Raw genomic sequence first — 12026 nt, 5'->3', positions numbered from 1 at the left:
CCTTTGCTTATCCGGTTTCCAAAGTCTTCTGTTCCTATTGTCTCCCAAATTTATGTCAGCCAAACAAACGAATAAATTGTTATATTCATCCACTTTCCAACCCTTCAGATTTCTTTTTACCTGCATACTCAATCTGCTGCCCCCTCCATCAGTCCTATACACCTTCTCCACCAAAATATCCCTATCACAAGCAATAGCATATATTCTTGGAAACCTGTCTTTCAACTTGAAATCTCCCACTGTTGCCCACCTGCCACCCCATACACTCCAGAAACCTGCTACAGCCCCCACTGATTTTCTTCCACAAACTCACCCCATACGGTTTATTCTTCCCTCTTCTCCCACCATCCCTCTCCCAATCACCCCATCTAATGCATTGTATATTTGTCTTCAGAAGGATGTAAGCACAACCTCCATTCTAACGCTTTTCTTTTCCTAAATGTTGAAAATTTGACTTGGAACCTCTCTAGTCACCTCTACTCTAACCGCCACGTTGGAGACTCTGTTTATTAGATGATTGCCTTCTCCTATAAGAAACACTAGTGATTGGGGTTTTCTACCTCCCTGTGACATCTATGTTTCCTTTACAACCACTACCTCAGGCACCCCCAACACGGAAACGATGCAAAACCGAAACTTGGACCAACCAGAATCCTCCATCTGCCCAAGAGTATGGTGCAGATATTTCTCACACACTCCATTACTGTAAGCCTAATTGATGATCTTCCTTACTCTAATTCAACAAATCCCTCAGAATCAATCATTAACTTCTTGGTGTCTCCATGAATCCTCTATGTATTTTTCTACCCTTATAACTTAACTTGAAGATTAGTAAGTTCTCATTAGAGGGAAGCCTTCAATCTCAAAGTTCTGGAGAAGGACTCCACTTTCTGGATAGAACACACTTCCCTCTTCATTCCAGAACAGCCCACATGTGCATCTGGTTACAAGAGAATTATAGGAAACTACCTAATACACAAAGATAACTACCAAGATAAAACAAGAAACAAACTTCAGGATAAAACATGCTAAAAACTAGAAATAAATTAAGCATGCATAAACTTGCTAAGGCGTCTCTCTTTGTGCAATCACATGCAGATCGATGTACAGTTGGATGAGGGACTGTCTTTCCTGTACTCTTCCCAGACATGGACAAACTGAGAATCTTAACAATTATCTAAAATTACCAGTAAGAACTTTTTTTGGAACTTGATCAGTTTGGAACAAGCCGTATGACCAATGCTTTAATGGTGCTTGATATTTATAAGAGAAAACAACTAAGTTTAGATCATGACTATGTTGATAAATTACATTGTGGAAAAGTAAAAATAGAAAAGTAAAGAAAGGAAAAGGAAACAACCACCTAGATGGAAGACTTTCTTTAACTGAAAGATAACGTTTCCAATATGGTAAAGTTGATTTATGGGTTGCCTTCTTTGGACTGCCTTTATATGCCCTAACCACAAACTCTTCGCTTCTCTCTCTGCAGAAAAGGATGCTACTGTAAGTTTTTTCAAAACCAAAAGAGCTAAAATGCACTTATGCTATCACTTCCAGAAAAGCTGCCATAAATGGAAAATACAATGAAGTTAAAATTGGAAACTTACTTTTGCTCAAAGTTTGATAACCATTTAAGGTAAGCAGCTCCAAGATATACGTTTATGAAAGGCCTGTGCAGAAGATCTGGATTTCCTTGCACATTGTATGCTCGATAACCCAACTCCCTACGGTAAACTTCCAGTTACAATTTTACAAAACCAAACTAAGATTAAAAATAAGAGGCCCTAAAAAAAAATTACATTCTTGAAAGAGGAACAACACAAGTGCAATACCTGGTCAGCCACTCTGCAGTTCTTGGTAAGATTTGTAGGATTCCTATCGTAGTCTCCTTAGTTTTTTTGTTATATCGCATTGCAAGGAGCTGTCTATCACTTTCAAGTTCAGCAATGGCACAAATCATCTCCTGTAAAAACACTGCCTAGTTTAAACATCTCATAATGATATTCCTACAATTTAACATAGGCATTGTTGAGTCAAAACTACACTATCTCATAGTTCTTCCACAAAGAACAAGTTTGTGCAAGAAAAAACTTATCACTAGGCTTTGGATTTTCCAAAAAGAACGACAAAATCCTACATTTTTTCGCACGAGCAGAAGTTACAAATAGTGACTGTAACTTAAAAGGCCAACTATGACAGACTATATTGATTGCAAAATAAAGGAAAACAATTTGCTAAAAGACCTAAAACTTCTCTTCTAAGGGATTATTGAGGAGAAAATTTCGTTAATTCCACTCCCTTATGTGGATAAAGTACTAAAACATAATACTCTAACAAAGTTGATAGAAGAATGCACCCAGATTGAGAATAAGCAAATTGAACAAATAAGAACAGAGTGATACTCTTAACAAACCACTAAAAAAAAACACATTATTAACACCAGGTGCAGACCAATTACATTCAAGATCATCAAACCACCTCTATCTACAGAGGCCCTCTTACTTATTTCACTTAGAAACCTCAAAATGTATATGCCCATTTGAACACGTGAGAAGACCACAGATATGACCTGTATCTAACATGCACATCCCTTTAATGCTCCCATGGTATGTCATTCTCCAAATTCAAAAATTCTTGGGCCGTACCAATGGCTGTTCATGTACCAAAAGACTCCACCAGCATCGTGCTTCACAAGCAGTAGAAGTAGTACCAATTAAGCTATGAAACAGGTAAAGCGAAGAACAAATTAGTAACTCATTGCAACTATCATTTTATCTGCTGCGTGTTTTCAATTGATTTCAACCAACAAAAGTAACCTTATATCCACCATCAGGATGACATAAGACCTACTTTTGTACAAGGATATCTGTAAGGGTCAATGATCATATTGTGGGTCTAGAAACCAGATAATCTAAGAGGCGATTGGAATCTTTTCTACCTTTCTTCTCTGTGGTGACGGAGCTCAGTAAAAGAGGAAACAAGGAGTTTAGAAAAGAAACTCTAACTTTGAACACTAATTTCTTCTTGAAATTCCATTTCCACCTCAAGGATATATATCATAATTTACAAGTAAATTGGAAAAACATCCCACTGAGAAGAGCTGCCAACTTAAATAAATTGCAAGATAACTGAACAAAAAACTACTCCAAGATTCTATGGCTTTAAGAATAGAAAAATAAATAACTATAAAGCTAGGACAACCTAATAAAAGTAGAACAAACTACTAACATCGTATCACATCCTGATCTCCCTTGACTTGGTCCGCTTTCCTCTTCCAATAGGTGTAATGTATATAGACCTTCCAGAGAAAGGGGCCACCTTGACTGTTTGAGCTAATAAAATATGCTGTCATACAGCATGATATTTCTATGTTTCAACATGTCATTCTTGGCTATGTAGAATACATATAAGACATAAACATATAGTAAATAATCAGCAAGTGAATCCAACTCCAGTAACATATAAATTCTCTGCATCCAATGTGCATTCTGCTTAAAAGCAATTGCTTCTCAAAATGCAGGGTGGATCAAGTGATTTCCAGCTGAAATGCATCACTGTGCATCAGTAAGACTGAAAGCCAATTCTTTCTCTCTCTAAACTCTCTCTGTTTCACTTTCACAAAACTTCATCTCCCCTCCTCTTCACACCCTCTTTTCTTCCTTTCTGCCAAAAAAACAATTATCCTGTTTGCCATTTCCACTATCTCAAGGGTCGGCCAAAGCGCCCGTCTCGAAATGACATCGGAGCACACTAAACGTTTTGTTCTTATTGGCCGGAAATCTTTCAATGTTGTCTGCGAAGGAAAAAAACTTGAGGGTCTGAGAATCTGTGAAAATGGAAGAGGTTCCTGCACCTCAATCTCCCTTAACAAAATGGAAGCCAAATGGTTACTGGAGGCACTTAGCGATTTTTATTGGCTATCGGGAGGCGCGACATGGGGTAAGAAATTTCTAGGCAAGGACCGTCACCTATACACTGCTTTATCCCGAAGTAGAAGGGGTCGTGTGTTAGTCTTGTCTGAGACGAATGGGAAATCTGTCAAGCGTATTTTGATTTCGGATGGCTTTCAAGCTGGTGGGCGGTGGTGCATGATAAAAGCCATCTTTAAACTCATGGAAGCACCATTGGTAAACCCATTTGAGAAAGCTAAACCTAACCGACCAATTTCCATTCCTGTTGGTTGCAATGTTAGGGGTGACCTCTCCTCAGGTTCATTGTCCTTCAACTGTCCAAGGTGCGATTATGGTATCCATATCCAGTTTGAGGCAAGTGGAGGGATGTCCTTTGCAGATGCGCTGAAATCGGACTGCTTGCCCCCAATCTGGTGGAGAAGAAGAGGCCCGACCCGGCTAATTCAAAATTCAAAATTCAAAAGGGGGATCTTTTTCCTGCTCTATGCAGAAGAAACTTTGGGCCCACTCCATCTAAGTCCACCCAAAATAAGCCCAAGTTCACCGGGGCTGAGAAAGAAAAATGTGTCGACCATGTTGGGACCAATAAGGAAGCCCGAATGATCCATGGAGGCAAAAAGGGTAGTCCAAAATATAAATCGAGATGCCCAAAATTCAAATGGAGACACAAAAGGATTCATCCGATCCATGACATGAATAAAAAGCTGGAGTTATGTTCTCCTCCTTCAGAATCGGAGCCTGTTTCTGTGCCTTTGGAGTCATGCCCTAAGCAAGTTGCAGTTGAAGACATGGTTGTACTTTGCTCTGGCAACATGTATGTAGATTATACTCCCTACTGTGGAAAATCTCTTGATATGAATTGTTAGACGAAGCTCCTTTACTACTCTCTGAACCAAAGCATGCAATCAAGTTGGTACCTTTGGCAATTGAGACCGAGCAACAGTCCATCTTCGATGAGCCTATTTCCTCTCTTTCGTTGGTTTCCAAAGAAATGGTTGTTATAATCAGCCTTCGAATGTATCAGTAGAATGGAATAAGACTCAGGTTTACTCAGAATGGGTTCTCCAAAACATAAAAAGGATCGGCCAAATCTTGGGAGTGACTTCCGAAGATTTTGAAAATAAAGCTATAGCGTTATTTACTGAGTTGGACAAAAGAAATGGGACAAAAGAAGCGACCAGCCCCCAAATGAAAAAAGGGAGAAAAAAACAGCAAGATTCAGGGACAAGGGAATTGAAACAGCTTCAATACTTAGTCAACTATGATAGCAAAGAGAGAAATATAGCAGAGGGTTCTTCAACGGTTTCAATATCATCCAAATGATAGAAAAAACCATCTCTTGGAATGTAAGGGGTCTCAATGATCCGGGTCAAAGGAACATCATCAGAAGTTGCATGTCTAGATGGAAACCAACAATCGTGTGCTTCTAAGAAACCAAAATTCAGGAAATCAATGAAAACATCATAAAAAGTCTGTGGAATGCGAGCTCTGTTGGATGGTTTGTGAGTCCAGCAAGAGGTAATACTGGAGTTATTTCGGTTATGTAGAACAAGGATGTTGTGGATTGTAAGGATCAGCTCTTGGATGTAGTTTTTGTTTCCTGTTTATTTACCAGCTTGTAAAAAGGTGTTGATTGGTTCTTCACAGGTGTCTACTACAGAAGTAACAATGCTTTGGGGAGAATTATCTGAGTGTTTACACAAATGGGGTAACAGGGGTGTGATTGGTGGGGATTTTAATATGATTCTCAAAAGATGGGAGAGAAGCACCAACAATTACTCTGACTCTGAAGCTCAAGACAACCAAATGTTCATTAATAATCATGAATTGATCGATCTCCCCTTAAAAGGTGGCAACTGGATATGGAGCAACAACAGAGAATCTCCCTCCTACTCAAGGATTGACAGATTTCTAGTCAGTCAAGATCTTCTCATGGACGTGCCAGGTCTCTCTCAAAAGGTACTCAGTAGACCTCTCTCTGATCACTTTCCTATTTGTCTTGATCTTGAAAGTATCAAATGGGGTCCTACACCTTTTAGAATTGGCAATAAATGGTTCAAGTCTGATAATTTCAAATCCATGGTTGAGATGGTTTGAAAAAATACTTGTTGCAAAAGAACACCTAGTTACTACCTTGCCTTCAAACTCAAAATTCTAAAAGAGAAAATCTGGACAAGAGATGTGGAAAAAGCTGAGGAAAACAATATTCACAGTCTTATGACTGAATTTGATTTTCTGAAAAATGCGGAAGGTAATATGGGTCTGTCCCTCATGGACAGAGAAAGAAAAAACAATCTTAAATTGGAGCTTGCCAATAAACTCAATACGGAAGTCATATCTTGGAAACAAAAGGCCAGAGAATGGCGACAAAAATTACCAAACACTTCTACTGCCTTGCCAACTATAGAAGAAGTGTTAATTATGTGAATGAACTTCTCATTGGAGATACCAGCATTGCGGGCAACATTGAAATGCAAGAGGCCTACAATTATTTTCAAAATATGTTCACTGAAAACAACTCCTGGAGACCAAAATTGAGAAATCTCAACTTTAATAGGTTAGATGATGTGGCGGCCTCTCAACTGGAATCTGAATTTATAGAATCTGAGGTTTATGATTGTCAAAAAAATTGTGATGGTGACAAAGCAACAGATCTTGATGGCTTTAATATAAACTTTTTTCTAGTGTTTTGGAGTGTTGTTAAAGATGATATAATGGCATTTTTCAATGACTTTCATCAAAGTTCTGCCTTTGTCAAATCAATTAATTCCACTTTTATGGTCTTGATTCTGAAAAAAAAAATGCATCCAACATTAAAAATTTTTGGCCTATTAGTTTGGTTGGTTGTGTTTACAAGCTGCTCTCAAAAGTGCTCCCAAATAGAATATCTAATGTCATCGGTTCAATCATCGGGAAAACCAACAAGCTTTTGTCTATGGGCGCCAAATTACGGATGCTATATTTATGCCAAATGAGGTGGTCGATGATGTTATTAGAAATAAAAAAAAAAGAGGGATTTTATGCAAATTAGACATAAAAAAAAGAGGGATTTTATGCAAATTAGACATGAAAAAAGCTTTTGACCATGTCTCTTGGAATTTTATTGATCATATGCTTGAGAACCTAGTTTTGGGTTCAAATGGAGAGGCTGGATGAAGGATTGTATCACAACCATATGTTTTGTTGTTTTGGTTAATGGTGGCCCATCTAAATTTTTTAAAGCTTCCAGGGGCTTAAGGCAAGGTGACCCTCTCTCCCCCTTATTATTTATTATTGTTATGGAAATAACAAACTTGTAATGCAAGCTAGAGACTCGGGGCTGTTGACAGGTTTCTTTGTGGAAAAAAATGACCATCAACTTGAATTTTCTCACTTATTTTTTACGGATGACACTCTCTTTTTCTGTCAAGCTAATGTAAAGAATATTCTTTATCTTAGATGCATCCTTCTTTGTTTCCAAGCGGTCTCTGGCCTCAAAATCAACATGGAAATATCTGAATTGATAATACTTGGGATGATTTCTGATGGTACCCTTGCCAAAGCACTCAGATGCAAATCTGCCCAACTCCCTATAAAATATTTGGGTGTTCCTCTTGGCACCAAACATAAAGACAGCAAAAGTTGGGAGCTGATCATTGACACTTTTCAAAATAAACTGACATGCTGAAAGAGTAAATATCTTTCCAAAGGTGGGAGGCTTACTTTAATCAATAGCACCCTGTCTAATCTCCCTATCTATTATCTCTCGGTGCTCACAATACCTAAGCAACTTGAGGCCATTCAATGTCGTTTTCTTTGGGGTGATGGTGACTCTAACAGAAAGATCCACCAAGTTAAATGGGAGCAACTGAAAAAATCAAAGAAAGATGGCGGATTAGGCATTAAATCCATCTCTAGCCTCAACAAAGCTTTACATAGTAAATGGATTTGAAGGTTTTGGAATGAAAATAACAGTTTTTGGAAGAAGGTTATTATGTGCAAATGGTTTGGAAGCAATGTGTATGACCCTATTGTTTTAAAGAAGTTTAAGTTTGGCCTCAGCCTATGGAAGAGTATTTGGAATTCTAGTAAAATAATCCTAAATAATGCCAAATGGATTGTTAGAAAGGGTGACAAAATTCGGTTTTGGCAAGATACTTGGCATGGTCAAATGAGCCTCCAAAGCCAATTTCCTCACATATTTGCTAACCAAGGAAACAAAGATATTCTTCTGAAAAATGTTTATGGAGTCAGCTCCCCTCTATCTTGGAATGTGGCTGTCACCAAGAATTTGAAAGACTGGGAGGTTGAAGAATATGAAAATCTTCTCCAAATCTTGGAATGCTTGCAACTGTCAAAATAGATACTGAAGCTGATAAATTAAAATGAAATCTAAGCAAAAATGGCTCTTTTATTGTCAAATCTCTATACAGAAACATGGACAAAAATCACTCTACTGCTGTCTTCCTTTACAAAATCGTATGGAATACTACCATTCCACCCAGAATTTCTGTGTTTGCTTAGGAAGCAGCTATGGATTCTACTCTCAAGCTTGACAAACTTATGAGAAGAGGTTTTATGTTAGCTAACTAGTGTGTTTTATGCAAGCAGAATATGGAATCTTGTAACCATCTTCTTTTTTTCTGCCCAGCATCCTATGAACTATGGATAATGGTATATAAGCTGCTTGGTGTCATCAGTTCGGTCAAAAGTGAACTATTAGTTTGGGAAGGACTCAATTCGGGTAAAAGGTGGCATAGAGTCATTCCTTTAATAATTCTTTAGATTATTTAGAAAGAAAGAAATTATAAGATTTTTTAGGGTAAAGAAACAATTTTTATTTTTATTAAGGATAGATGGCTTCATTTTTTTGCCTCCATTATCCTTGGTCGCAACCTTAACTCTTTTGATAATCTTATTCACATTGCGGATATACTTACTGATCTGTAAATACTTTCTTTTGTACATGAGTTCGCTCCCTCAGCACTCTTTTTAATATTACTATTCACTTTTCTCTTAAAGAAAAAAGTAAGACTGAAAGCCTATTTGATGCTTCAATCGAATGACATGTATTTCTAATTAATTTGTTCATATCCTGAAAGAACAGGAGAAGGGAGGGAGAGGGGGAGAGGTGGAGAGAAAAGAAAAGAGAAAGTAAAGGCAGAGTTATAGGAAGAGCTTTCAGGAGGCTAAAAAAGCTGGGGCGAACATAACAAGACTGACATTAAAGAAAAAATCTTCTTTGCTAGCCATGCAGGAACAAAAAAAAAATCAACAGGAAAAAAATGTTGCAATCCAACTGTCAAAACAACTGAATACGACAACCCCATAATCACCATATGTCAAAGAAGACATACTGGATCCATTTGCAAATCAAAGTGCCTTCGAACAATGATATCAGCAACAGCCTGCGATTACACATTTCACGCAAGGTTAAAAGACAAAATGAGATTCAAATATCTAGCACCTAAGAATATGCCAGTTGAATTTTAAAAAATGCCAGTTGAATCTTAAGACTCCATACTGACTGTAGCAGTCAATATGTCAATAATTATATAATACATTGTCCATAACCCATCCTGGTACTTTGCAGTCTCTTCTCTTTTATAATACTTCTTTTTCTATCAAAAAAAAGCTATAGTTTCAAATTTTCATTTGCTGATGATTTGCTTTACCTTCATCTCTGTCTGTGTCAAATAAGGCTGTCCGTCAGGATCCCTTGAGAGGTGAACTCTCTGTCCTTTTGACTCTCCAGCATCTAACCATTCTGTGCTCACTTCATGCTGCATCCACATTGCCTCCATGTCTTCAGGATCAACACAATCATCCCAGTATTTAAAGCTGTTAGCCATCCTGGCATTAGTGACGACCACTCAAAGGGCATATCTAACCATAAAGAAAATTTATATTTAGTAGTGAGCAGATCCTGCAGGACACATGAATGCACACAAAACATATACAAAGAAATCATGCAAGCCAGGAAGCATGGGGCGAATGAAAGGTTAGAAATTCAAAGCTACGTGCAGAAGTATAAATATAAAATGTATAATGATGAAAAAAAAGGGGAAGAGCATGTCATCCTTAGGTGCAGTAATAGCAATCTCACTGAAGTTATCTGCACGCAAAAGGTAAGATTATAACAGCATTTTAAGATACAGGATTTACATAAAATTAAATAAGCTGTGGACATGAAACATTTCTTTCAAATTCACAGTTCCCGCATAAACTTATTTTATGGACCCATGTGAATGTGAAAGAGAAAATCTGATACACCAGCAACCAATACACCCAATACGCAGGTGCATTTGGTCAACAAGATTTGAAGATCCGGTATAATGACAAAGAACAGGAACACCTCTTGACGAATGTAGGAGTATGGAAAGTGGAAAGAAGTAATAGAAAGCATGTATTAATGTATCCTCCCATAACATCAATCATTTCAAGATTACAAAAACAAAAGTTCATCACATTAATATTTACATACAGCGACACTAAATGATATATCAAATTGTATTGAGACAGACTTTAACAAAAAATCTGTAACATTTTTTCCTCAAAAAATAGAGAAATATGCTCCATGATTAAAACTAGATAAAATCAACACTCATGTATCAAATCGTATCAAAGTGTAGTCAGACAGTACACTGGCTTTTGTTAAGGATTGCATTAGAGTTAATTCTCCTGGTAATCACTAGGTAAGAGAGGCTTGTACCATCTGCTTCTGAAACATATTGGTTCTCATGCGTAACCAGTTCCTTCTGATGTATATAAAGAAGTTAATATGCATGTCAAAAATAATCAAAATGCTGAACCCAGGATTACACCGTTAATATTTGAATTATGGAGAAGGATCTTTTCTACTTATTCCAACTAGAAAACTCTACCATGACCCAGTACACATTCTTAAAATACTTTACTCTTACAAAATTTTGAATTTCCACCAGTTGGAAGTTGGAAACTGACATAATTAATTTGATACCTCCATTTGAGAGGAAACAAATCATTAGACCTGATTCATTCTTCGTTTTCAGTGCCCCCAGATTAGTAAATACCTAACCGTTATCAAAGTATTTTATCAAAGAGCTGCAAGAATTCAACTAAAGACAAAGCCAATGATATCCACATTGGATTCGTTTTCATTAAAGAACTCCATGATTCTGGAACCAGATTTTAATTATATACACGCTCAAAAAGGATTAAAAAAAAAAAACTTAACAACAAGATGATTGAATAATAGGATCTCACCTAAAAGACAAAGCCATTGACATCCACAGTCATTAAATACCCGATGGTTAAAGACAAAACTAGTAATTGGTTAAAAACACTAGAATCACAGAAGTGGTATGTTAAAATGCATAAAGAAAAAGCAAATAGCAAATGCGATATAAAATAATCAGAACAATCACAGGAAAAACCAAAGACATGAATTAGAATTTATCAGAATGCAGAATCCCATGACAACCGCATGTGTATATATAACAAGCAAAAATATGAAATACACATTCCCATATATCTACGGAGCGGGTGTATTGGTATATACGAGGGAGTCATCACCTCGCAACGGGATAAGGAGCGAGAAGGAGTCTAGTGAAAATGAGAAGGAAACCAACCAGAAATCAACAAAGAAAAAGATGTACACATTTTAGATTGTGAGATCAGATTCTACCCGTTAGAGACACTCGTATGTAAGATGATGGAGGTAGACCATTTTCGACGGCAATTCTCTGTTCGTTTCTGTCTCTGTGTTGCCAATTGGTTTGTTGCAGAGGAGCGTCAGAGGAAGACAGATGGCATGCCAAGCTGTCTACTCTCCTTCATCATCAGGTGAAATATTGACGTCTGTAGGAGAGAAATGATAAAGAGTGATCGGTTTCATGATAAGAACCGTGGACTTGCGAATTTACCAATCAGATTCCTAATCTTGGCTCGGTGATTTAAATAAAACTTATAATCTTAACATCTATATATCTATATATATGAATTTTTTGCAAGTTGGACAGCCTAATATTTGAACAAACTCGCAACTATAATTGGATATTTTATTTTATTTGATAACTAATATTTTCAATTATGGGTATTAAAAAAATGTTGCTTGACTATTTAATTAACGTGTTAATTTTATTGTCAAATGGCATT

At 37.1% G+C, this 12026-nt stretch overlaps 2 protein-coding genes across 3 annotated transcripts in view; one reads left to right on the top strand and one right to left on the bottom strand.

Moving 5' to 3' along the window:
• The window catches only part of LOC110817260 (Pentatricopeptide repeat (PPR) superfamily protein), a 51878-nt gene extending 42148 nt beyond the window's left edge, over window positions 1-9730 (top strand). Inside the window, exon 2 of one of the 2 annotated variants that reach the window (XM_088213446.1) lies at window positions 9592-9730. The gene's annotated coding sequence lies outside the window, so the exon portion shown is untranslated. Of the gene's footprint in view, window positions 1-3520; window positions 6654-9591 lie in introns of those variants that run through there. The other variant, XM_088213445.1, reaches the window with a different exon arrangement.
• The window catches only part of LOC148268820 (transglycosylase), a 41263-nt gene extending 31521 nt beyond the window's left edge, over window positions 1-9742 (bottom strand). The window contains exons 1-5 of the mRNA XM_088213449.1: window positions 9566-9742; window positions 9248-9298; window positions 1833-1963; window positions 1608-1724; window positions 1364-1483 (exon numbers count right to left, since the gene is read on the bottom strand). Coding sequence (XP_088069575.1) covers window positions 1364-1483; window positions 1608-1724; window positions 1833-1963; window positions 9248-9298; window positions 9566-9742 — 596 coding nt within the window. The remainder of the gene's footprint in view (window positions 1-1363; window positions 1484-1607; window positions 1725-1832; window positions 1964-9247; window positions 9299-9565) is intronic.
• Window positions 9743-12026: the final 2284 nt, after the last annotated feature.

Source organism: Carica papaya, chromosome 2 (genome assembly GCF_054855325.1).
Source record: "Carica papaya isolate Zhongbai chromosome 2, ASM5485532v1, whole genome shotgun sequence".
In the NCBI taxonomy this organism is placed as follows: Eukaryota; Viridiplantae; Streptophyta; class Magnoliopsida; order Brassicales; family Caricaceae; genus Carica; species Carica papaya.
The sequence above is the reverse complement of the archived record's forward strand: the minus strand, read 5'-3'. Positions and strand labels throughout refer to the sequence as shown.